Raw genomic sequence first — 27,434 nt, 5'->3', positions numbered from 1 at the left:
TACACACACATAAGTACTTGCAAAATATTTCTAGTTTGTAAAATACACTTTGATGTCTATGGAAGCAGAAAATCTATGGGAAATAATTGAACCCTTTCAAAACCTAGTTTGACAATGTGTTTTATGTTACAAACACATTGGGAAGGTAACTATAACATTTATTTTATAGAAGTGAATAAATGTACCTGTTGTAAATCTGACAGATTCTGTGCATTGCTGCATAAACTAACATGAAGGCACTGGTCAATTAGCATGACCTTAAATGTGTGTAAAATACATTTATTTACATGTATTTGAGAAAATCAGATCGCAATTCGCAATCTGGTTTACAAGTTTGTGAATATATTAAATAAAAAGGGAAAAAATTAAATAAAACTGATACATCAGTGTATGACTGATGTATCGTTTTATTTTATTTTGGCCGCGGTGTCACGTGACAAGCTTGACGCATCTTCATTGAAATAGTAATGTTATACATTTTGAAATAAGTCTCTCTTTAAAGGGTTCACCCAAACATTAAAATGAAGTCATCAGTTACTCACCCTCATGTCGTTCCAATCCATAAGACTTTCTTTCATCTTCTTAACACAAATGAAGATATGTATAACTAAAATCAAAGATTTCTGTCCCTCCATTGAAGGTCTGTTCACCCAAAGCTTCAAAATGTTAAGTAAGGTTGAGCCTCTGTTTATGTTCACTGTATAATGTACCGGTAGTCATATTTTGAATCTATACCTATGATATATAGACCTATTTATGTGTTTTTCTCTCTGGCAGAGCTACATCCAGAGTTTTCGGGACAGACAGGTGGATGGACGAGCTTATCCAGTGGGCGGGCTGATGGCCTCAGGTCACACAAGTGTGGATATAGACTATGACTGTGGCTCTACCGTCCCCCTCACTTCTGGGGTCGGACCACATGTTCGGGTCTGACCACACTCACTTATTCACAAATAAACACGTACACAAACACACACACACACACATCCGGTGCTGACCTGACCCTTGGTCCCGCACGCACAGAGGCTTGGGTCTCCTCACCATTCAGAATCGAACAATTAAAGCACTTCTAACTATAATACTACTGGACTCATCCTTCCGAGACCATGGTCGTATTAAAGAGCTGCTTTCACACACATAATTACACTAATACACTTTCCCTGAACATGTGCCTGAGATGTGGCATTCTGTTCACCTAATATTGAAACTATTATGAGGTGGTCAAAAAAAAAAAAATCAATCTGGGCTCCATTCTGTCAATTTATTTTCTAAAAACGTCAGTGTGGTGAATTTAGCGTGTTGCCCGTTCATCAGTGTTTCACGATATTGCGTTTCCGTTTGTTTGTGACAAATTCATCAGTTGGTGCTGAATCTTGTCTGACTCATGTCGAAGTCAGCCGCCCTTCCTCTCATAGTAAAGTCTGTGGACTCCACCAGTCAGTGTCTGTACTGTAAGATCCCGCATTCCCGCCCAGGACTGAACCAAATACTGTTGAGCAGGGGTGCCTTCGAGACACCAGTAAGAAACTCTCTCAGGAGAATGCAAGTCCTTCGCCTAGTTTCAGAAAGGCTGTAGGGCAAAGAGCCATATTACTGCTGATCAGAGCCACCTGGTCCACTCTGGGATGCAGAGCTGAACACCTGGTGATAAAATGAACGATGACAAGTCAAGATGGTGGACAAAAAGTGAAGATGTTACTCAGGGACGGCGTGAATGTTACGGAGTATTGGGAGAAGAACTACAAAGGACAAGGACACAGAATGATGATGCAAAAATGATGATGATGTCCCCTCGGAGGCAAGTGCAAAAGGGATGTCACCATGACTGTTCAGTTACTGCTGTGTATAAAACTAGTTTGCAGTGCCATGCAAGTGAACATTAATGGTGTCCAGGAGGACAACATCCTTCTAAAAAAGACCCCCGCAATCCCTTGGGGCAAACTGCATGACATTAACACCCCAATTTTATTTTAACAATGCATTTTCATGTTCATCTTCTTCATACAAATAATTGAAATGAGCAGTTTCTGCCATGGTGTCTCTCTCTCACTTAAATTCTGCAAAGCAGAAAAGTCTATGTTATGTACATAAAATGCACATTTAGTATATCCATTTCAACATGGCCTCTCATATTTATTAGATATTGGTTTAATTCTAATTAATTGTTTTTCAAGGGATTTTGAGTCCCGACAGGTGAATGGATGGTGGTATTTATTAGTTTGTTTAATTTGTTTGTCATGTTTTCTTTATTACTTACTTTCTGATAACGGAGCATAGTCTTAAAGACTAAAAGTCCCCATGCAATGAAACCTTTGACAATCTGACATCAACTTTTTTTTTTTAACACTGTACAACAGCATGTGTTTGTATGGGCCTGGTTATTATAGTAAAGTTTGTGAGTTCACGGTCTCTTGTGGTCTATGATTTATTTGTCTAGGTGCATTCTTATACTATGTATAGGTGAACAGACACACAAACAGAAATATTACATAATACAATGTTGGTTTAGGCATCTTTTAGTTTATTTTTTTATGCTTGGTACCATCACAATTTTCTCCATTTTCCTGGCTTAGTCCGTCTTCTGCCTCTCTCCATTTGCTGCACTCACACTTCCTTTAATATTTCTCTCATTCTTTTTACCTTATTTGAAATTTAAAGATTAATCTACCTTGCATCATTCCAAACTGACATACTGGACTTTTTATAAAAAATATAGATTTGAAAAGAAAGTGCTCTCTCTTCTCTCACTCATGCAGGTGTGCTTGTATATCACTTTTAGGATGTAAAGGGGGAAAAAAGTACAGAATATGAGTAACTGTCCTAAAGGTTTTTATTTTCGTCTTTGTTTTTTATTTTTGTTTGTTTTTTTTAGTTGAGGCTCTTCGTCCGAGGTTTACATGTCCTGCTGGTGCTGTGTAGATTCACTCACCACCTGTAGGGGGCAGTAGACTCATTTAAATTCAAAGACATCTCTTCCTGTCAGCAGGCTTCTGCAATTAATGTTGCTTTATTTAATGATTTACAATATTCAAGTACTTTAATAAAATATTTAGATGTTTTATTCGACTATTTTGAACACAAAACTATTTTACTGCATCTACGGTGAAGCTGGTTTTCCATAATGATGTGATGAGGGAGAATGAATACATCACACCTCTCCGTCACGCGTCTCGATGGTCTTGATCAGGACCGTTTTCTTTGAGTGCATTTCAGATGTTCTCTGTTGATGCTCTGGACTCGTCTCTGTTGAAAATGATATTAATAAACATACCATTCAAAAGTTTGTGGTTAGTAAGATGTTTTTGAAAGAAGTCTCATGCTCACCGATGCTTCATTTGTTTTATCAAAAATAAAGAAAAGGGTAATATTGTTAAATGTTATTACAATTTAAATTAAGTTTTTATAAAATATATTTAAAAATGTCATTTATTCCTGTGATTGCAGGGCTGAATCAGCATCATTACTCAATCAGCAACATTACAGTCTTCAGTGTCACATGATTCTTCAGAAACCATTCTAATAAGCTGCTTTGCTGCTCAAGAAACATTCCAGTATCACTTCACAATAAGGTCATTTTAGTTAACATTAGTTAATGAGCACATTAAATACATTTGTTGCAATATTTATTCATCTTTGTTAACGTTAGTTAACAACTGTTCATAGTTAGTTCATATAGCTCAGGTCCATTACATAATATGAACAGAAACAGCATTTGATTTTAATAATGCATTCGTAAATGATAAAATTAACATTGATTAAGATAAAAAGAAAATGCTTTAGGAGCAGGTTTCATTGTTATTTCATGTTAACAAATGGAACCTTAATGTAAAATTACCAACATTTCTACTTATCAATGATGAAAACATGTTGTGCTGCGTAATATTTTTGTGGAAACTGTGATATTCTTTTTCATGATTCTTTGATGAATATAAAGTTCATAAGAACAGCATTTATTTGAAATAGTTTTCTTTAGTAATATAAAAGTTTTTTTTTAATCTGAATAAAAGTATTCTGTCTTTTAAAAGAAAAAAATCTTACTGACACCCCCCGAATTAGAAATATATTAACATTAAATTCAATTATACTAAATGTATTTAACGCTCAACTTCTGTTTAAATTGACTGAATATTTAAATAGAGTCTTCAAAAAAATCATAAACAAGGCATCACAAATTGCATTAAGTCAGGTACAACGCCACCCTGTGGCCTCTGAGGAAACGCATACAAACATCTCTAGTTAAAACTATAACAAGGTTTTCATCTTACCTCTAAAGCTTATAGTGGAATACGCCTGCATGGGCATCACAATCCTTTAACGTGGGAGAGGGGGAAAAATAAGAAAAAGCCATCAGAATAAGCAGAAAGGATGGAGTAAAAACATCTGTTTGATTTCCTGTCCTTTGTACCTGCTCTCCTCTCCTTCCAGCAGCTTCCTATAGGTGGCGATCTCCACATCCAGGGCCATCTTAATGTTGAGCAGGTCCTGATATTCTCTCAGGTGACGTGCCATCTCATCCTTCATGTTGGAGATCTCCGCCTCCAGTCTGGCGATGGTGTCCTGGAAAGAGCCGGCCTCACGACCGTGGCGATCCTCCATATCTCTCATCTGCCTCATGAGAGACTCGTTCTACAGAGCGAGAGAGAAAGAGATGAGCGACACGTGACAAAAGAACAGGGCGATCCACATCAGATATAGAACAGACAAACGCACGGTGCCCTTGAGGGAGTCGATCTCACAGGTGTAGGACTGGATCTGGTGTCTGAACTCCATGCTGTCCAGCTTGGATTGTTTGAGTGCCTCGTTGTTCTTGCTCACTGCCTGGTTAAGGTCTGACACCTGATGGTGAAAAAAAAAAACAAAGGTCAAAAGATCAGCAGGTTCTCCTTTCACTTCTCTCTTTCTTCCATCTCACCTTTGACTTGTACCAGTCCTCGGCTTCTGAAATGTTCTTTGCAGCGATGCCCTCATACTGAGCACGGATGTCCCTCAGGGCAGCAGTCAGGTCTGGTTTGGACATGTCCATCTGGATCTGGACTTGGGTCTCTTGCATCTGGGCTTGCAACTCACGGATTTCCTACACACAGAGGAAGAAAAGGCTTGTGTGTGTGTGTGTGATTGTGCCTGTTCTAATAAAGCAATGCGGCATTGTTGATAAAAGGACTACTGGCAGGACTAAACTCAAACATCCACACACACCTGGCCCTGAAGCAGAGGCCTGTCATACTGTGTTTCAACGTATCTTTAGGAACAGATTCACTCAGCTCAGCAGTGTTGGGGAAGCTACTTTACTTTGAAGCTTTAAGCTCATCTAAAGCTATGCTCAACAACGTAAAAACATGGACACAATATCATGTATCATGATGATTTAAATTTTAGTACATTTATAGACACTTACTGTAATTTAATGCCTTTAGCCTATCTGGTACAAAATAAGTAGGCCTACATTTATATGAATTACAAATTTAAATAAAAACCTACAAAATGAATGTAGCCTACACTACCATTCAAAAGTTTTATAAAGAAATAATTACTTTTTATAATTAAACTGGTCGAGTGGCAGTAAAGACATTCATAATGTTACAAAATATTATTTTTTTTCCAATAAATGCTGTTTTTTGGACTTTTGGAATCCTGACAAAATATCACAAAAATTGACAAATATAAGAAATGTTTCTTGAGCACCAAATCAGCATATTAGAACGATTTCTGGAGGATCATGTGACACTGAAGACTTGGAGTGATGATGCTGAAAATTCAGCTTGGCTATCACAGTAATTAATGACATTTTAAAATAGGCCTATATTAAAATAGTATTTTAAATTGTAATAATATTTCACAAAATTACTGTTTTTACTCTATTTTTGATCAAATAATTCTATCATTGGTGAGCATTAAAAAATACTTCTTTCAAAAATGTTTACAAATCGGGTAACACTTTATTTTACAGTGTCCTTGTTACGTATGTTACATAGTAATAACAGTAAATTATGCATAATTACACGCAACTAACACTCAACCAAATCCTAATCCTACCCCAAACCTATAGTAATGTAGTTGCTTAATATTACTCAGTACTTATTAATTCGTAGTAGAGTAAGTTTAAAATATAGTGACAATCAGCTGAATTTATCCAAATATTGCACTGCAAAAAAGTTGTAAATTCCAACGAGGCCCTAAATAAAGGGACTCAAATGAATCAGTGAATCATTTTTGAAGAGATTCATGTGAGGTGTGTGACACTGATTCACAAATATGAGTTGAATTTATATATTAATTTTGAACCAATTTTTTTTTTATAAATATCATTTTGTGAGACAAGTGATTCTTCTCACTTTACCATACTATATATAAATCAGTGAAATTTTTTTTTTAAATGAACACACTGATTGATATAGTTTGTGAGACAGAGGACACAAAATGTTACATTTTAGCTGAGTTACCTGGAGGTACTTACCAGTACTTGTTGTAAAAAGGTTTGTTACTGAAAAAGCTACAATATTATTAGTTAGTTTGTGTGTGCACCACTAAGTCAAAATGGCACAGACTAACTAAATAAAAAGTCTTTAAATGTGCTGACCTCCTCGTGGATCTTCTTGAGGAAGGCAATCTCTTCCTGGAGAGTCTCTATACGTCTTTCCAGATCCAGGCGGGCCAAAGTGGCGGCATCCACGTCCTGAGAGTCGATGTGATACCAAAATGAATCTATGCCACATTTGAATGTTCATTAATAAAACCAATAGATGGGGGTGTTTAGGGGACTCACTCCTCTGAAAGCGGACAGAGTATTCTCTGCCTCCTCCCTCAGTGCAATCTCCTCCTGAAGCCTGGCAAGAAGAAAAGGGGGAATGGGAGTTATGTCTTTATACAACCAGCCTCTTTCCTTTCCTTTTATAGACCGAAGGTGCACAACAACCTCACACAAATGCTCTTCGCGCTGGAAGGTGGAGTGGGCCAGCACTTTTAGGCTGACTAACTCCTGAATAGGAATTAAAGCTAGACTATTGTAAACAACATGTTTGAGAGGACAATGGCTTCCTTTTTTAATAACCTCTCAAGGTCTGATACAGCATTTTATACAGCTCATAATTAAATGGTAGACCGGATGAAGTCATTTTAAAATGATTTCTTAGCTTGGTCACTGCAGAGAGAGGCAATTTGAAACTCTTTTCAGCATTAAATAAAGAACACATCAGAACAATCCAGTGACCACATGGTCTCTGATTTATCAAACCCACACTCTAAAAAAAGCTGGGTTGTTTTAAGCCAAATTTGGGTCAAATATGGACAATCCCAACCGCCGGGTTAACATTTTTAATTTAAAAATGTAACCCAACGGCTGGGTTTGTCTATACTTGACCCAAATTTGGGTTAAAACAACCCAGCATTTTTTAGAGTGCATTATATAAATATTATGCCTGTATTTTGAGAAGACCTCCAACAGTTACATATACGTATTCTGGAAAAAAAAAAAGTCCTTTTAGGGGAGAAAAGTCCCTTCTCCTATTCTCAGCTTAGAGATATTTCAGATAAAGTGCATGCTTTATATAGCGCTTTACAACCTCAATAATAAATTGGTTTAAATATAAACTGACATTCTCAATTGATAAAACAATTTTCCTTTTTCTTTCCTCCAGTTGTTAAATAGTTCACAGAGCTTATGCTCTTTTTGCTGTGATTTAGTCTTCATGTTGTGTTATGGGTGAATGTGATGTTTGTATTCCTCTCAGATTATATACCTTCAACCTGATCACATGAGAAATCCGAAGGTACCAATTTCGTATGAACTTGACTTGTACAAAGTACAATTTTTTTTTTAAACTAAGTGTGAGTGTGTTGTTGTCTTATGAGTGTGTTTATAAGATGTTTGTGACGGGGAGAGATCATGCTCGTTTCTCTGTTGGCTCTGAAAGACTCTAGAGATTGTTATGTAAAGCACTGTGTTTCTAAATATGAAACTCAAGCGTGGATTAACAGCTTCACTACCACAAGTAACACATTCATAACATTTGCACATCATGTTTTTTTTGTTTTTTTTTTACAAACTAGCACATTTTTCAACTGTATCCTTTCAAACAGAAACTATAATGTTTATTCCATTTGTGCTTAAACCAGCCCAAGCTGGTTTACTGGTCTTAGATGGTTTAAGATGGTCTTCAGCTGGTCTAGTTGGACTCTGGCCAACACTCTTAAAAATGATGGTTACTATATTGCCATCTGTGGCTCCATAAAGAATCTTAAAGGGTTAGTTTACCCAAAAAAAATGAAAATTCATTCATTAATTGCTCACCCTCATGTCGTTTCAACTTTCGTCCATCTTCGAAACACAAATTAAGATCTTTTTAATGAAATCTAAGAGCTTTCACTTTCAAGCCCCAAATATAGTAAAGACATGATCCACGTAACTCCAGTGGTTTAAACTCAATTTAATAAAGCCAAGTGAGTGCTTTATTTGCAAAAAAAACAAAAACATAATTTACCACTTTATTTACAAAATATTAATCTCCAACGCCCATTCACAGGAGCAGTCGAGAGCAGTCAACTGGTTTCTCACAGCCTGACGGAAATGTCCCATCTAAAACCAGCCTAAACACTGGGAGACTGTTAAACCAATAGGCTGGTTTAAGACGTTTTGTTTGTTTTCCAGTGGAGTATTCATGCATCTTACCTGATTTTCAGTTTCTGCAGGTCATCTGCCAAGTTGTCCCGCTCCACCTCCACACGTGATCTGTGATTGGTCACGACTTCGATCTCTCTCCTCAGCTCCCTCATCTCATCCTCGTACAGGTCGGCGATGCGCGTGGGCTCCCTCCCCCTCAAACGCTCCACCTCAACCACCAGCACCTGATTCTGCTGCTCCAGCATGCGGACCTTCTCGATGTAGCTGGCAAATCGGTCGTTCAGGTGCTGAAGCTCAGCCTTCTCATTGGTGCGTGTGTGGAGAAACTCCTGGTTGAGCGCGTCTGCCAGGCTGAAGTCCAGCGTCTCACCCATCCCGCCATAGGAGCGGGTATAGCCCGCAGATAAGTTGGGCATACTGTAGGAGGAGGCTCGATAATTGGAGAACCCAGGAGAAGAAGTGGAGGACTTGGAGAGCTCGTAGACTCTGGAGCTGACCCTTGAGTTGCCGGACCCCCCGGTGGAGGCTCGGCCAAACATAGAACGGGACATTGGTGGCGTCATGTAGCCGGGACCGCCAAACATGCGGCGGTATGAAGAGGCTGAGGAGGAGGCATAAGAGTGGCTCATGTTGGAGCACAAGAAGGACAGACCAGATGAATACAAACAGCCTCCGGAGAGGACAGAGACAGAATGAGCGCATGACATGATCATCTGTGGCTATTTGTAGGCTTCTGCCCCCTCCCTCCCCAACTACCCCACTCTCACTCTCCCATCCTACCCCTTAATTATCTCAATACCGCTTTCACTTACTGTCCAGCTGTCCCAACTCTTGGAACAAGAATATTAAGTATGAAGTGAGAGAGAGAACCAACTGTGCCCCTCATCACAGTTGTGAACTCTGGTCCAAACCGGCAAGCTTGGGAAATGACTAAATGACAAGCACATGTATGTTTTTCACCTTTTTTATTTCTTTTTTCTAATTAAAGGGCTAGATCAACCAAAATGAAAATGGTTTCATCATTTACTCACCCCCTTCTTGTAGTTTTACACATGTATATATGACTTACTAATCTTATGTGAAATACAAAACAAGATATTTTGAGAAATTTCTTGGTGATTGTTGTTGTTGTTGTTGTTTTGGACCCCATTCACTATCATTGTGTGGGCCAGGGTTATTATAGTTAACTTAAAATACCATAACACCATAAATAATTCCATTACTTGAAATAAAATGAACTTTAACAAAAAAAAAAACTATTTATTTAATTTCAGTTAGTTGCGCTTGTAGCATTACTCATTTTCGATTTTCAAACTAAAACTGAAATCAAAATGAAGAACTATTAAAATAAAAAAATACAATGACAAAAATACAAAAACTTGAACTAAACATAAAATGAAAATGGAAAATGTTTTTAAAATAAAAACTATAGCATATCAGTGATAATAAAATAACACTTATTTTCTTTTCCAGAAAGTAATACAGGTTTGGAATGACATGAGGGTGTAATGATAACAGCTTTTTTCCTTTTCTGAGAGAACTGTAGTTTAAGCTCAGAAGCAAAGGGCGACTTTAAGAATAAAATCATTCCTCAAATCTGTACCATTTATTGATGGCAAACAATTAAAGAGCATTTACATTGGGATTCCATAAACTGCCACAATGCCGTCACTGCATTGCTCTGCCCTTTGCAAATGCCCTGATATCAGCTTGAGAAAATGTCACATTATAAGATTGTTGGGTGCAGAGCCTAAAGCTGGTAAACAGACGAGCACAGATCGAGCAGAAGGTTTATCTAAGCTGCCTTAAAAAGGAAAGGAATGAACGGGAGAGCAGGGGATGTACGACTGTGTACTTCTCTGGAGAGATGATCCTGTCCTCCTGCATTGGTAAATGCATTGTGTCATTATTGGATAATGTCATTTGCCATGTCACTAGTGTGTACCTTCTCTGGAAACGGCAGAAGAGATGATTCTTTCCTCCTGCATTGGTAAATGCATTGTGTCATTATTGGATAATGTCATTTGCCATGTCACTACTGAAGGAGAACAGTTTTAAGATGTTTCAACACAACACACCCTTGTTACCGAGTTCATTTGATTTAGAAACCATGGTGGGTGAATTTGTTTAAAGTGGCCAATAATACTGTAAACCAAAGGTATTTCGTCTTTATCAATGTCATACTCCTTAGAGGACGAGAGGGAGTGCAGGGATTCCCTATACTACATACTGTATAAAATTGAGTTTTGCATTTAATGTCTTTCTCATATTCACATCTGTCATATTAATGCATTTAAATGATTCATAGCCATTGCAAAGCCATTAAAATAATCATTAGTACAATTTAGTTTTAACGTCTGCTACTATTAACTAATTGTTGTATATTCCCTCCTCACATTTTCATTATTTCACAAAATAGTTGGAAGACCCCCTAAGAGTTGTGGACCCCCTATTAAAGACCCCTGTTTTAGACTTGCATTAAGCAGTATTAATAATGAAATAGCCTAAGATATGCATGTAATGACAGACCTATTTCTGAAGATGATCTGAAATGCGAAAAGTGGAGATCAACGCCTTTTTTCCCAATACAATCTCATATATTTTGAAGTGTGCAATTTCAGATCTTTTGTGCTGAGGGATCAAATGAGGCTTATAAATTGTTACAAGCCTCTGGTGGCTTTCCATGGTTTTTGTCAAACCTATTTATAGAGAGTGTAAGAGGACTGGAATTCCATCATCACAAAAGCTTCTCTGGAAGCCTTCAACTGGCAGGAGAGAGAGACCACAGGTGACAGAGAATATAAACAAATCTTCTTTTCCTCTACTCTCCCACTCTCCTCCTGTTTATTCACCTCTCCTCTCACCCTGTTCTATCTCTTTCGGCTCTATATAAGGTGCACAAGTATAATGAAGCAAAATTATGAAGATGTGTGTTGTATTTAAAGCTGCATTCAGCAATGTTTTTCTCATTCAGAAAGTTTGAGACACACACACACACACACACACACACACACACACACACACACACACACACACACACACACACACACACACACACACACACACACACACACACACACAATGTGAATAGAGCATAATTGCACATAAAACATTTGGAGATATTGAGTAATGTTACATTCACGACGCTAGGTGTCAGTGTATGTCCAAAAAGACTGTCATATCGACGAGTGCAAAAAAAAATAAAAAATAAAAAATAATATATATATATTCACAAGTGGGTGACCAATTTAGATTTTTCAATAAAAAGTGCAAACATTACTATCTAGGCTATATATGGCCAAGTGTCCAGGTTATGGCTTATGCAATGTAAGCCAATAAATCATCCTGATAATAATTTGGTCTATTGTTTACATCTTCTCTATTTAATGTGTAATTCTGAATATAACAAAACAATAAATGCAAAACAAATACAAATAAATAAATATAAAAATATAAATAATTGCTGTCCAGGACAGAACAAATTGTGACAAACTCGGTTTAGAGTCTTTAAATCCTTGCTTGGCAACAGGACACGTTCCTGTTTTCTATGAAACTGCTTTAATTAGAGAGTGTGACCTTTTACTATCAGATGTTGCCATGGCATTATTCACATAGAAGCTGTGACATTTCGTTTTTGTTTTGTGACTGAATAAAAATATGCTGTGGTCGAAAACATCACACCCTAAAAGTTCAGGGATGTTGCTGCCAAATATCACTCAGATGACCTTGCAATTCCTGGATGAGATAAAATATTCTATTTGTTTCTTAGAACAGGACAAACATATTTGAAAATCTATAAGTTTTCAAATAAATGTTACAACTCCAAACAACATAATGATTTGTACTACTGTGAAAAATGCTATGTTATTATAAAGTTTTGTGAATCATACCAGCTTAATACTTCAGGGCTGTGTGTGCTCTTGTGATGGGAAGCTGGAATATCATGTTTCTAAATATTGTATTGCTAACAGGCAACAGTACAAAAACATAGGCATACAAATACAAGTGTATTGTTTTTTTTTTATGTACTCATCCTGTTCGTTTTTTTTGAGTGAACACGTTTCAATGCTTGTCATGATCCCCCCAGTTTCCTTACTTTCCCATGACTGAATTATATTATATTATATTGACCAGGTTTTACAGTAAGTTCTTCTTCTTCAACGACCATACATCATACCCAAACTTGGCAGGATGATCCTGAAAAACTGCACAGACACACATCCGTCTAACACTAGGTGGCGCTATAATAAGGTCATGTACATTTTAGATCTTAACTCGGAACCCGTAAGGGCCAGAAGCCAAATACCTCTGAATCATTAAGTAAAACCCTGCAAAATATAAGCCATTTTGAATTTCCTGAAAAATCTATGTTTTCTAATAGCCTCCTATATGTTGCATGAAATTTGGCATGCATCATCTCAATGAAGCCAATTAAATTGTGGGGCATTGCCTAACTAATGTCTGAAGAATGTCGGCTGAATGCAAAGACCAAACTTAAAAAAAATTGATACAGATAGACAAGAAGACATTCTGAAGATGCACGACAAGACACGTTAAATTCTGCCCATATCCTAAATCCTATGTTCATATAATGTAAAAACTGTTATGCTGAAGAAAGCATTTGCCCCCCAAAGAAGAGGCATTCAGTACAAACATTTCCCTACCTACTGTAAACACAATCCGCCTGTACCTCCAACCACTAGAGGGCGCAAAACTTCTACCAACCAGACTGAGACTACAGCAAATCCCCATAACCCCATTGCTTCCTGCGTTCATGCCCTGAACTTAATGTGAAAGTCCACTTTATCATATATGCAGGTAAGAACGGTTGACGGGTAACTTTAAAAGTGCTGTCAAAGTGCAGAGATTTGTATAGTGTTCCTTGTGTTGGATTTCCGGTATTCTGCAAGGGTTGTAGTTTGGTTATATAGGTATCGACTGTGTGATTGGTGCTTTTTTACATTTGTACTTTATTTTTGTTGTTTCTAATGTATTCACGTGCATAAGCTTACTAAAGATGTGAAAATCTCCAAAACAATGATAATGAAAATCTCCAAAACAAGAATACAGTTGGTTTCACGCTGTCACTAATAGAGTGGCTGATTTAAAAGAGTCTACATATGACTGACTGCTTGTGCTTATATTTACTATTTCCTCAATTATTTTCAGTCATTCATCATGAAAAGCTCCAAAGAAGCTGTGCAGGCCGCTGCCAAAGAGTTTCTTACTTTTGTCAATAAAGGAGTTTCACCATACCATGGTAAGAATGACATAGGACTGAAATGCTGTATTTTATATAATAGACAAAGCAATTATAGAGAAATGCATGAAAGCTTGAGCTTAGTGGTGGGCGGTATACCGGTTCATACCGAAAACCGGTGTATATTTTCTTTACGATATACATTTTTAATATACCGCCATACCGATGTATTTAATTACACAACGTCTTCGGAGCGAACGTTACGCAGCGCGACACTGTTTCAGACGGACCCTTTACAATGTTGCGAGGCGTGGTGAGGGTAAACACAGCAGTGCTCTGGTGTTACGTTACAGGGAAGATGGATGCTGCAGAACTAGAACATGACACAGAAGAACTTGTGCCAAAAAGAGGAGCCGGGGCTGTTGTTTGGAGGTTTTTTGGTTTCGAAAAAGAAAAAAAAGGTTTCGAGAACCGTTCATCCAATCGACTTCACAAGGGAGTGCAGTGTCGCATTTGGTGCAATAGCTATAGATGGACACGCGAGACGCAACATTCAGAATTATTTCAGAATTCAGACACATTCAGAATTAATAAACTTTAGTAAACTACAGAACAGCGCGAGCGGGAAACGGCGCACCTCAAGCGGGAAGCGGCGCACCTCAAGCGGGCAGGGCTTATATGCTCCGAGAACGGACACTGGCTATAGTAATATAAAACGTAATCTAATATTTTTTTGACTAACAAATTACTGACACAGTAAAGGGTAGATTTAAATCAATAAAAACGAATTTTAAATAAAGAAAAACGAAATTTAAATAAAGAAAAAACGAATTTAAAATTAAGAAAAACGAAATTTAGATAAAGAAAACGAAATTTAAATAAAGGAAAAACGAAATTTAAATAAAGAAAAACGAAATTTAAATAAAGAAAAAACGAAATTTCAATAAAGAAAAACGAAATTTCAATAAAGAAAAATAAAAAATTTTTTTATTTTTTTGTGTATATCAAATTTTCATAAAACATATTTTTGTGAAATTTGCACAGTAAAAGTTCTGTACTTTGACTGCAATTGTCTTTGCATTCTGATTCCTCACTTCATTAGAATAATGACTGGCTCTTATTTGTAAACAACAGCATAATTTTCTGGGGCCATGCAAACCTGTATTACTAGTGTGGAATTATTCTACAATATTCACTAATGACAGTAAAATAGACCATCCTAAGTCGATTTACTGCAGTAATTCCTCTCTCAACCAGTAGAAAATGCATTGAACACCTTATGCATGAAAAAAAAAAAACCGTCATAAACCGGAAAACCGGCATAATTTTGAAAAAAACCGTGATATACATTTTTGGTCAAACCGCCCAGCACTACTTGAGCTCCACTTTGTAGGTAATATGATTAGCCAACTTTACAGTCTGACTAGATATGGGTCCTGAACATTGTTCCTTACTGGCTGATAGAGCTCCAGATATGGCTACGGTAATAGATCTTGATCTAGACTTTGAAAGAATACACCTTCACTTTTTCCGTAGACCACAAGATTTGTAATGTCACTCCTGTGATTTATTTCTCAATTCAGGTGTACTAAATGTGCAAGAGTTCAATTGTATGTAAGTTTACAGTCTGTATATCTCACTTTTCCTTTCTTCTCCGCCTGGCAGTGGTGGAGGAATGTAAATCCCGCCTGCTGAAGGCTGGTTTTACCGAGCTCAAGGAGGCTGAACATTGGAACATTAAACCTGCCAGTAAGGTGTGTGCGCTTGAATCTTAGCATACCGTAATAAGTCCCTACGAATGGGGAAGGGACTTTCAAAAGGTGCATATTCAAATATAATTATAATGATATTGTGATACATATTATATATTGAAAAAAAAAAATCACTCTTCAAACAGAAGTTAGCACCGTATTAGACAGATGTGTAGAAACTTGTATAAAAATGTCCTGCTCATCTTACAAAATGTCTTCAGCCATATGTAGCTTATTCTATCATTTTTGCACAGAATGAGAAACATGCTGCTCATCCTTATCTTTTCACTGTATTTACTGTGATCTTTCCCTTTCCAGTACTTTGTAACCAGAAATTACTCCACCATTATTGCCTTTGCTGTCGGTGGTCTCTACAAGCCTGGAAATGGTTTTTCCATGATCGGGGCTCATACGGACAGTCCATGTCTGAGGGTGAGAAGGACAAACACCTGATGCCCTGTGAAAGAGCTTTGATATAGATCAAATATCAGTTCTCTGAGTCTTCTGTAGTTTTGTTTAGTAATTACATTATAGCAGTCAGATGACTGTATTGCACATTAATGTAAGTAATGTAAGCATATGGGTATCATTCTTAATTTCGTGTGTGTGTGTTTGTGTGTGTGTGCTCAGGTGAAGCCACGCTCTAAGAAGACAAAGTTAGGCTTCTTGCAGATAGGAGTGGAGTGTTATGGAGGGGGAATCTGGAACACATGGTTTGATCGTGACCTGACAATTGCTGGACGTATCATGGTTAAGGTAAACTCTGGCTGCGTTTACACTTGGCATTTAACATGCGATCACCGTGATCCAATCAAAAGCAAACTTACTGCATTCTACTCCGCCCTCGATTGTCCATGAAGCCGGTTTAGGTTGCTGGCCAGGTATGTTTCAGTTTAGTTTTCGGTGCCATTATTGTTACAGTTGTGGTGTGGACTATTATATTTTACATTTAGAGTGTTTTTTAACACTATATCGTTGTTATTGTATTAATCATTTTTTAATCTATGATATAGAAATGTAAAACCTACCCAAGTTCATTTGAATTATGCATTGTTGATCTTAAGTTATGTGAATAACACTTACTTTTACCAATGTTGTCTGTTTATTTCTCTTTGTACAGAGCGAAGGCAAGCTTGTGCAGCGTCTGGTTCACATTCCCCGTCCCATCCTCAGGATCCCCCACCTTGCCATTCACCTGCAGAGAGACATCAACGATTCCTTTGGACCTAACAAGGAAAACCACCTGTAAGTTCTAATTTAGCTTACAGGACAGGTGGAGCTATGGGACAGATGTGGATAAGCACGCTGGAATGCTGCTGATTTTTTATTAGTATGTATCTGTATTTTTGTCCATTGTAGAGCACCTTTCCTGGCCACTGCCATACAGGAGGAACTGGAAACAGGAACTGCCTCCTGTGGAGATGCCTCTAATGCAACATCCATTGTAAGATCATGCAAATTCCTGCTTTAGGTGTACAAAACCACACAAGCCTGATTAAAGTTGAAGTACATGCTTTCTGCTCAACAAAATGACAATTAATAGGGCTGTCAAGCGCTTACATTTTTTTAATCTAATAATTACATAATGTGGCGATTCAAATTAATCACTCATCCATTTTGGCAGATAAGCTACTCCCAAAAAATAACTGAAGTTATTTATTTTGTTAGATGAGAAAGGCATTGAATAGACATTACAAAAAGTAACTTTAAATTTTGATTCGCCACAGAATTTATTATACAGTACATAAACTTTGACCATACTTTTTAGAAGCTGCATCTGAAGTGGCATTTAGGTATATTTACACAGACTGTTTAATGCAGCTCAGAGGTGGCATGAATATGAAGGAAAAATTAAATGATGCTCTAAATATAAAACTAAAACCGCCAGTAAGTGGTGGCAAGTCGCTGTCTTAATGAGTCAGTCATTCATTCAAACGGCTGATTCATTCAGGAACGAAGCAAGTTACCATCTATGAATGGGTCACTGAAACAACGGCTCACTTTTGTGTCTAAAATGTAACAATATTGACTTCTTGTTTATTTAACTGTTGTATAAAATCAATATCACATTTGCAATTGTGCAGATATTCGGGGAAACGGCACTCTTGATCGTATGATATTGCTAAACTATGTCATATGATGTTAATATAAGACAAAAAAACAAAATATTTTGCCCTCGTCTTGAATTTTATTGCCATTATAACTGAATTCTAATAGGCTTCTATTCTATTCTAATTCTAATATCATCACGCAGTCAGTTGTTGGACTCATTGCCCTGAATTATGTTTGTAAATAAACAGCATGTAATGTAAGATGACGTACAGATCTGGGCCGGAGTGGGGTGCGTTAATCATTTTTACACATTATTTTTTCCATATTTAATCGCATCAAATTAACAAGTTAAATCTACGGCCCTAATAATTAATAATGGAGCATTGATCATGAAATTTTAATGTTTAAATTTCATTGACCAATAATTTAACACTTGATTGGATCATCATCCAATATGGATCTGATTGCCAATGTTTTACAAAGAGACTCATACAAGCACTAAACACAATTATTCAGCATAATGCTTAACTTTGTCAAATCGAGATGCACTAATAATAAAGTGATATTCACCCAAAAAATAACATTAACAAAGAGATATGATCACTTTAATTGATGAACGAGTTTAATTTAAGCTTTTATTCACATATAAACATTGATATAGAGCACGTCAGATTTGGCCAATGGCAGCTCATCCTCAGGCGAGAACAAACCTCATTGGTTCTTGAAGAAGCTCAAACGTGCTTGCATGACATGCGAGAACAAAGCTTATTGGTTGTCATCCGTGAAGCAAACATCTTTGAGCTTCCATATTAATGGAACGACATGAAAGTAAGCCAATAATTATTTTCATATTAATGGAATGACATTAAAGTGAGTAAGCCAATAATTATTTTCTTATGACCAATATTCAAATTCTAGACTATAGTATTAAGTACATTTAAAGTATAACCCCAATTCAGTAGTAGAATGCTACAAGTGAATTTAGACACCGCAATGTTACAATGTGCAGTATGAAACAGATATTTTAAGATTTCTGATTTCGACTGATAACAATTGAATAAGTGACCAATCCTTGTGTGAACATTTGTCTCAGTGTTTTTGCATCAATGTGTGTTCAGGCAGAGAAGCATCACCCTGCACTGATCCAGATGCTGTGTGGACAGCTCGGGGTCGAGCCAAACGCATTACTGGACTTTGAGCTCTGTCTGGCAGACACACAGCCTGGCGTAAGTCTCTTCGTCTTCATGTTAGACAAATTCCCAAAAGATCTGTTTTGCTTTCTACCCTAGTGAAAAATAAATATGCCAAAATCTATCTGAAAAACATTTATGTAATGCTAAGTATACTACAAATACATTTACATTTTGTATGTATTTATTATAAATACCCTGCAATTTTGGTAGTCTAAATTGATATACTTATAGTCTGATAATTGTAACAACTAAATTTGTACTTTTAGTTATCTGGAAGTAGTGTTGAAGTAGTGCACTTATATTAGAAAGCCTCAAGCAATATGTCAGTAAATATGTTTATTTGTACTATACTTGGTATGAAATAAATGTATTTAAATGCATTTTGGTTCAGTTTTGTTTTTTACTTGGGTAGGTTTTCTTTCTTTCTGTCTTTTTATTTTATTTTTATTTTTTGAGGTTTTGCACAAAATTGTGCTGACATAAAGAGGATTAGTATGCAGGGTGCATTTGTGCTCAGCAAAGAGGATTGCTCTTATTTTTACCCGACTGAAGAGAAGCCTTTAAATGTGAGAGTGGGACTCCCATCAGAATGAAGCATTACTTTAGAAAATCTGGAAGGAACAAGACGAAGAGCTCTAATGGCTCTCATTTCCATATGATTTACGCATAAACTACGACGGGGGGGTTCTCACCTGGGCTTTTTAACTGATTATCATGAATTTCGACATGTTTTCGTGTTCTGCAGGCACTAGGAGGTGTCTATGAGGAATTCATTTTCTCTCCTCGTCTGGACAACCTGCACAGTTGTTTCTGTGCCCTCACGGTACGTCTGAACACAGAGAGCAACATCTTATTAAATATTCAGTCATTCACTCACTCACTCAGAAATGATCTGAGGAGTGATGATAAATAATTAATGCATAATTATGTCTTTTCTCCCAGGCACTCATGGACTCCAGCACACCTGATTCTCTAGCTAAAGATCCAAACATCCGTATGGTTACTCTTTATGACAACGAAGAGGTGAGACGAAAACAAAAAGCAAATATTATGAGAATGCAGATTCCAAATCCAACGGTCAGTAGTCTCCTAACCCAAATAATTTGGCTTCTTGGTTGATCTATAGGTGGGATCTGAAAGCGCTCAGGGAGCTCAGTCTAACCTAACTGAGTTGATTCTGCGACGTCTAGCTTCGACTCCTGACAATCTGACCGCCTTTCAGGAGGCAGTACCACTGTCCTACATGATCAGTGCAGACATGGCACACGCTGCACACCCTAACTACCAGTCAGTCTCTTACTATGCCAGCTTGTTTGTTTCTGCGCTTAATACCTTTATCCTAGTACAATGTATCATCACTATGGTGACACCAGAATTTGTGCCTTTATTTGGTGTAATAATAATAATCATATCTCCCAGTCACACCTGGGAATTTTCTAATTGTTATTTCCAGTCTTGGAAGTAATAAAAACGAATAAAATCTTACATCAGTATCAATAATTAGCACTACTGTTTTCAACTGATAATAAGAACAAATGTTTCCCGAGCACCAAATCAGCTTATTAGAATGATATACGATAATGATAATGTGACAGAAGACTGGAATAATGATGCTTTAAATTTGGCTTTAGGATCACAGGAATGAATTACATCTTAAAGTATATTAAAATAGAAAACAGTTATTTGAAATTGTAATAAAATTCCACAATTTATCTGTTTTTAATGTATTCTTGATCCAGTAAATGGAGCATGAGAGTTTTCTTTCAAAAACATGAAAGAAATTAAAAAAAACTTTTTGTGTAGTATGTGATGTATATATTTTGTCTACAGGCTGGAAATTGTCCTTAATAAAATTATGAATTACGTTATTATTAATTATCCAACTGGGCAAGGGTCAATGACAAATGAGTGTCCACATTAAAGTAAAGAAATACAAATTTTCTAGTTTAAAACGTATTATATTTGTAAAGTATAATAAATATGATTCACCTTACAGGGAGAAACATGAGGAGAACCACAGGCCTGCTTTTCATAAGGTAACAAACATGCTCACTAATGCCTCATCAACACATTAATGAAGACCTCGGCAGAGCCCAATTAGCTAAATCTCTGGCATTGTTTGTCCTGGATCAGGGTCCGGTCATCAAGTTTAACAGTAACCAGCGCTATGCCACCACTGCTGTAACTGCTGCTATATTACGAGAGATTGCAGGGAAAGTGGGCGTACCTCTACAGGTGAGCAGAACATTCCCTTCTCCCTTCCATTTCATTATATCCTGCTTCACCATCTGTCAAGATTCTTCTGCCATATAAATCGGTTGAAGTGCTCCTCATTATCTGAGCTAAAATTAGCATCGCTGCTCTGAAGACATGAAATGCAAGAGAAAGCAGTTGATTACTATTGTGCGGTTTGTTTTTGTTGGTAGGCATTTAGAATGTTTATTGATGTTTGTATATATCAAGAGAATGCCATCTCTCTTCATACCATTGCTCCTAGCAACAGGGTGCTCATAAGACCGTGTGGGATTCATAAACAAAAGGGTGCAGCAGAGGAAAAAGAATGATTTACAGAGGGTGAATGAAATCTTGCCTCGGTCACCAAGACACCATAGTCCCTGTTTGTATACACAATTAACACTGATATAAATAACTCTCTTCTCTTTGTGTGGAATAGGCATTGATAATAATATTTAAAAGCCTAAATTCAATCAGTTCATCATATAAAGCGATCGTGTCTCTTCAGAAAATTTGGACTAAACCGCTCGATTCATAAGAATTTGTTTTTTTACGATCTGTTTATGAACTTTTGAAGCGTCAAAGTGGTAGTAGAGGGATAGAAATCTCTCAGATTTCATCAAGATCTTCACTTGTGTCCAGAAGATGTGTGAAAGTCTTATTGGTTTTGAATGACGTCAGCGTAATTAATGACAGGATTTTTGGGTGAGCTATCCCTTTAAGTTTAATTTGAAATGTATTTTTGGAAAAGCAAAATTTTGAGGGATGTATTCCACAAAGGCTTGTGGAAAGGCGCTATATAATTAAACGATTTTCTACTTATTCTTCCCCAGGATGTGATGGTTAGGAATGACAGTCCATGTGGAACAACGATTGGGCCAATCTTAGCAGCTCGTTTAGGAATGGCTGTCCTGGATCTCGGGGCACCGCAACTTGCCATGCACTCCATTCGTGAGATGTGCTGCACATCTGGAGTTCTCCAGACCACCACTCTCTTTAAGGTAAACGCCAGTTTAACCTCATAAGGTTTGGTCATAGTATTATAAGGATAAATATAAATCTAAAAAAACTCCTATTTAGTTGTACAATTTGGAGTTGAATCATTTCATAATGACAAATCGAGCATGTAAATGCTGATAATAAGCTTAAAGAAATGGTTCACTTAAAAATGAAATTTGTCATTTACTCTTCATGTTACTCTTCCATGAACACAGGAACAGTTTTGAAAGATTGCATTGGTCTCTCCTTTATATTCTGACTATGAAGAATGGAGACTGAAGGTTTTTAAGTTTCCAAAAAAGCACCATGAATGCAAATGTTGCTATATTGGTGAATAAATTATTCGGTGAGGTTTTGTGAACGGGGTCAACCAAAATATTAAAAAGGTCCAACATATAAGAATAAGAGCAGTTTTTGAAGCCTCATGCTTCATTCATTGTAATTGCATGAAAAGAAGTGAAAAGTGCAATTTTTTTCATTTTCATCTTTTCTGTATCATGGAAGAATTCAAGCCAAATTGGTTTAAGTTTTGGGTGAACTGTTATTTTAAGGATTAAGGAAGGATTGTCTAATAAATACATATTTTAAGTCTGTTTTGGGTTGTAATAACTATGTTGTAATATGCAGGGCTTCTTTGAGCACTTCCCCATTGTACGAAGCACAGTAACTGTGGACTAGACTGAATCATCAGAACCATACAGATGGGATTCATGGACGTCATTATTAGCGAAATCAGTATCACTTTTCCAACACCATTTTCTCATTGTATCAATCACTGCCATCTGTTCATTTGTCAACATATATCCAGTTGTTTATCACTGCTTGGTGAAGATGGAGAATTTAAACACACACATATACTGTGGTACTTCAACAACGTTTCCATGCACTCAACTTTGTGAACTTGCTAATAAAACTGATAAACCTACGATGCCTGTTTTCATGTCTTCCATTATTGTTATTTGCATGTCATATGTGCCTTGAGTATGTAACCATTAAGTCCAAACCACAGACCAGCAATGGCCATTATGATGTAATTTGTGTATTACTTAAAATAACTGCATTACTGTACTGATTGTCGTGCCCACTTTCCGGGTTTTCAGTCTGTCCTGCCCTCTCACCCCCTCCCTTCAGGAGCGCACTGGTGCTTCTTCTCGCAAACACTCATCTTTATCGCACTCTTGCCCACGTCTCGTGTTTCTGGAGTTTGGCACGCGCGCAACATCACATTGATCGCTGTGTCATCTAAATATGTCTGTGTAAACGGAGACCGCGGAGAGAAGCCGAGGGAAGATGAAATCGGCGCGTCTGTGGATGCTGGTCTGTTTGGCGACTGCGTGCTGTCAGCTTGGCACCGGTGATAGATACGGTACGTCAAGAGCACGAGCCACAGGTTAACTTCAGCTGACTGAATGATGCATGTTTCAACTGCGGAAAATCAACTGTATAAAATATCAGATTTGAATATGGTTGCATATCTCCTCCCCCCCACTCACACACATTAAATGCATGTGCACTATCTATAGCCTTCATAGTTATTTTTTATTTTTGTACTTTAATGTCACATTGTAAGCGTTTATCATCTAAAGCTGCATTTGGAATTAGTAAAAACGCTATCTGTAAATTTGTTGGATGCATTTAATATAATTTTGACAAAGAAAATCGTGTGTGCTTGCTGTAATGTTGACGTCGAAGAGATAACTATTTAATGGCAGCGTTTAAAAATATATTTAATTGTGGGAAAAGTGCTTCTTGTTTTCGCTTATTTTAAGATGCAGTTGTATTCATTTGATATAATTTTGGCTACATTTCAAATAGGCTATATTTATCACAATAGTCTTAATGTAAATTTAATAATGACAAAACTAACTTTGTTGTGTGTGTTATTAAGCAAAATCAGGGGGTTCATTGAGAGTAGGCTATTAGAAACAAAAAAAACAACAAAAAAAAAGCTTTAAGATTAAGTAGCCTATGTGTAAATTGTAGCCTACAAGATATTTATTTATATACCTTATTTTATATTTATTTGAATAATTTTTCTTCTGCTGTATACTATTCTTATTTTCTGACAAAAAAGGCAACATTTGTCGATCTGCCATCAGATACAGGCATGATTCATAAACCCAGCAACAACGCAGCCTGTTAGTCTTCTAGCGATTTATACAACGCGAACAGCCACATCTGTGTTTAAAATAGTTCACAGCAATAACACTATTTTTATTCTGGTACAATATGGTTATTTAGTGGCATTAATCACTTATGCAGCGATAATTTAAACAGCTGAGCAATCCTCTGCCTTCATAGGCATTTTACGACTTTCACACAAGACCATAGATAGTCCATTGCTAAGAGGCCGTTCTGTTTGTTGTGGTGTAAAAACTCAGCACCATGGACAGCGGAAGCGGTCCATTTCTAATTGCGCACAGTGGGTCGATTTGGGAACAATTGCTTCAAATTAAACTGAAGTTGATGGGGCGTATGTGCGCGGGGTGGGGTGTGTCGGAGTGGTTGATTCGTACACAGAGATAGTATGTTCGCTTGTGCACTGCATCTGTGTTAGCTCCTCATCTGCAGGCTGACTCACCACTGACGATCCATCTCACGTCATTCTTATCACAGCCGTCACTGTGATGCCAGGAGCATACAGGACTCTATGGGAATGTTTATTAATCTACAAAAGCTGTTGTGGAAGCTGAACTGCATAAATATTGATTTCCATGTGACAAAAGTGGCATAATAGATTGGAGATGTGTAATTAGGCGACTAATTATGGGTTTCAAATTAAGAAAGGAGTCTTGAGGGATTTCTCTCCTCTCCTCTACTTTCCTCTTCTGCACTTTTGCCTCACATATAGCCTCAGAAAGACTTTACATTTATTTTGATAGTACAGCAGAGTAGACTGGAGCAGGAACTCCCTCATGTAACCAACTTTCATCCCATGATTCAATTATATATGACGAATGTGTCTGCCCAGCTCTCAAGTGTGTGTGTATGTTTGAGAGAGCACAAGGGGACTGGAGGAAACCGAAGGTTGGCAGAGTGCAAAATATTCTGGTATGCTTCAAACAAACATGAAAAACTGGCTTGTCCTAGAGCTTGATATTGCGTTTTTCTCTCTCTCTCTCTCTCAGTAATTTGCAATTCTTATTTGTAAATCAAGAAACATTTGTACTGAGATGCAGATGGCAGTTAGAGCTACTCTTGCTTGTTTTGTCTCTGCATTCTGGCAAAATGTACTAATGCCCATTATGGTGTGACTGGTCATTATTCCAAACCAGAACCTGTTTGCTGCTGTGGTGTTAAATTGATTGACGGTGTTTGATAAGCAATTGCACACACAGACTTATGGTGCTGAAATTGTCAGAGGTGTGCTGGTTTATGGAAATGTAACTCATATCTCTGGAATGTTTGTGCTGCTGTGAGCTAGCTACAAATCTTGAAACAACCTGCTCACTTATGAGAAGAGATGGTCTGTGCTGCTCTATTTTGTCAAATGTCAGAAAAACAATAAACTATACTCTTTCATACTCTCTGTTCTCTTTCTCCATTTCTTTCTGGTAAGGTTGTCTGTTTGATGAAGGCCTGTGCTCCAACGGTCAGGTTTGCTGGGATGGTGAGTGCTGTTTCCGTTTTGCATAATGTTACTCATCACTGGAAAATAATGCACAATAATGATAAGACTTGCCTTACTACCTCAGAGTCCCTGGAACAGTTGTGTAATATTGACTCGACAAAGTAGAGCTAGTGCCATCCCTTCAGTCCCTTATGTTTTATTTGGCTTTTATGCATCAGTCTTGCCCTCATGTTTGTTTGTTTTATGTGTATAAAATTGCCTTCATTGCCTGTCATGCTTTTTTAATTTTTTTTTTATCCTGTAAATACAGATTATTATGTGTAGGTTTGATCTCTGACTATTTTGTAGCTTTTAGCTAAAGCTGATTTGTGCAGTTGAGTGTGTAAAAAAAATCAATGACTACACAGTAAACACACTTTCACCATCTCCTGGTCTTACCCAATCAGTGTTCTTCAACCATTTCCATGGCAACTGTGACATCACACAACTTCACCCTCGCTGGAGTCTCTGTTTATGTCTAATACAAGCAGAAAGAGCAGGGGTGAGAAAGCAAAATATAAAAAGGCAAAGAGATCCTCAGATAAACCGTGGCGTGTATATTTTGTCAATGTTTGTGGCTGTCACAAATACATTAAATAGAAAGCTGCACAATATATATATATATATATATATATATATATATATATATATATATATATATATATATATATATATATATATATATAATGTATTAGGTGAGCTGTTTGATATTGACAGGCCATGACCACTGTCTACACACTGTCTAAGACACATAGTGTTTCTCTATGTGTTTTCCAGATGAGCTGTTTGGTCAGTGTCTTGCACAGAGACAGGAAAGGTTTCGCTACAGGGTGACTGCAGTTCTACTGGACAGACTGCAGTCATTACTGCAAACGCTTATGAAGGAAGGTGAGTTTCTCATGCAAATTTTAAAATCCTCCTTCAGTGGAAATTCAATTTCTTGGCACTTTTTCAGCTAGCAAAAAAATGACGGTTGCCATAGAAACCACACAATGCAAACACGACGGGCAAAGTGACGAAGCATGTGACAGAAAATGGTCCAAATGTTACCACAGTAACCAAGGTCAAATGAATCAAAAGTGAATACATGTGTGAATGTACATGTGATACCCTTTTTTTCTGGATCTATTGTTTTAATCAAAAATACATAATAAAAAAAATGCAGTTTAACTTAAACTTGCACTTAAATCACCTCTTTATTTCGATAAAGCACAAAGATGTCACAGTGTTACAACTGTCCTGGTATCATAATAAAAAAGCCTCATTCGATAAAAAACGTCAAGAAAATCTTCTGATGTGCCATAGAGGACCGTGTACCTTCTTACCCTGTGAAACTCTATAAACGAATTACTCATGATGTTTGTAATATTTTTCATTATATATACTTTAAAATATATTTAACAAAAAAAAATAAAAGTAAATAACCCTTAAGATGTGTGTAAGGAAAACATTACAACTTTTTGTTTGAGGGTTAACAAGGAATTTTTTTAGAATTAAACTGAAATGAGTACATTTCCAAGACCATTTCACATGTTTTAGACTAGATTTTAGACATTCTTATTGTGTCATTTACCCACAAACAATACAAACTTTTTTGGTTGGTCTGAGCTGGTGTGTTTTTCACTTTTTATTTTGCAGGATTAACTTGGCGGGATGATGTCACCCAATCAGTGATTAAGAAAGAACTTAGCAAAGTTCCGAAGATCCCACTGTCTTTTGGGATAAAGAATGTCCCATCCACAGAGTATGCAATTTTGTCACATATTCAGTTTCCTTT

The 27,434-nt window shown here is 37.0% G+C and overlaps 4 protein-coding genes across 10 annotated transcripts in view; 3 read left to right on the top strand and 1 right to left on the bottom strand.

Annotated features, from left to right (window-relative positions):
* The window catches only part of tmem198ab (transmembrane protein 198ab), a 41,318-nt gene extending 38,493 nt beyond the window's left edge, over positions 1-2,825 (top strand). For all 6 annotated transcript variants that reach the window (XM_079629258.1, XM_079629260.1, XM_079629259.1 and 3 more), the window contains one exon: positions 778-2,825. In XM_079629258.1, the coding sequence (XP_079485384.1) occupies positions 778-933 (156 nt within the window). In that variant the 3' untranslated portion in view covers positions 934-2,825. The remainder of the gene's footprint in view (positions 1-777) is intronic.
* On the bottom strand, positions 2,503-9,309 carry desmb (desmin b). The gene is made up of 9 exons (XM_079629257.1): positions 8,666-9,309; positions 6,764-6,824; positions 6,578-6,673; positions 4,913-5,074; positions 4,711-4,836; positions 4,406-4,626; positions 4,266-4,309; positions 3,155-3,243; positions 2,503-2,932 (listed from the first exon to the last, which is right to left on the bottom strand). Exons 1-9 carry the CDS (start codon positions 9,244-9,246, stop codon positions 2,894-2,896), a joined length of 1,419 nt encoding a protein of 472 aa, XP_079485383.1. The 5' UTR covers positions 9,247-9,309; the 3' UTR covers positions 2,503-2,893.
* Positions 9,310-12,844: 3,535 nt separating this feature from the next.
* dnpep (aspartyl aminopeptidase) lies at positions 12,845-23,210 on the top strand. The gene is made up of 15 exons (XM_079629256.1): positions 12,845-13,435; positions 13,787-13,877; positions 15,483-15,571; positions 15,887-16,000; positions 16,199-16,324; positions 16,689-16,813; positions 16,928-17,012; positions 18,739-18,846; positions 19,559-19,636; positions 19,756-19,836; positions 19,940-20,100; positions 20,810-20,849; positions 20,947-21,048; positions 21,882-22,049; positions 22,675-23,210. The coding sequence occupies exons 1-15, from the start codon at positions 13,430-13,432 to the stop codon at positions 22,723-22,725; spliced, it is 1,425 nt and encodes a 474-aa protein (XP_079485382.1). The 5' UTR covers positions 12,845-13,429; the 3' UTR covers positions 22,726-23,210.
* The window catches only part of ptprnb (protein tyrosine phosphatase receptor type Nb), a 25,483-nt gene continuing 21,225 nt past the window's right edge, over positions 23,177-27,434 (top strand). For both annotated transcript variants that reach the window (XM_079629255.1, XM_079629254.1), the window contains exons 1-4: positions 23,177-23,413; positions 25,607-25,657; positions 26,435-26,545; positions 27,296-27,401. In XM_079629255.1, coding sequence (XP_079485381.1) covers positions 23,338-23,413; positions 25,607-25,657; positions 26,435-26,545; positions 27,296-27,401 — 344 coding nt within the window. In that variant the 5' untranslated portion in view covers positions 23,177-23,337. The remainder of the gene's footprint in view (positions 23,414-25,606; positions 25,658-26,434; positions 26,546-27,295; positions 27,402-27,434) is intronic.

This window comes from Phoxinus phoxinus (genome assembly GCF_949152265.1).
Source record: "Phoxinus phoxinus genome assembly, chromosome: 11".
In the NCBI taxonomy this organism is placed as follows: Eukaryota; Metazoa; Chordata; class Actinopteri; order Cypriniformes; family Leuciscidae; genus Phoxinus; species Phoxinus phoxinus.
Note: the sequence above shows the minus strand (reverse complement) of the source record. Positions and strands in the feature narration are given on the sequence as shown.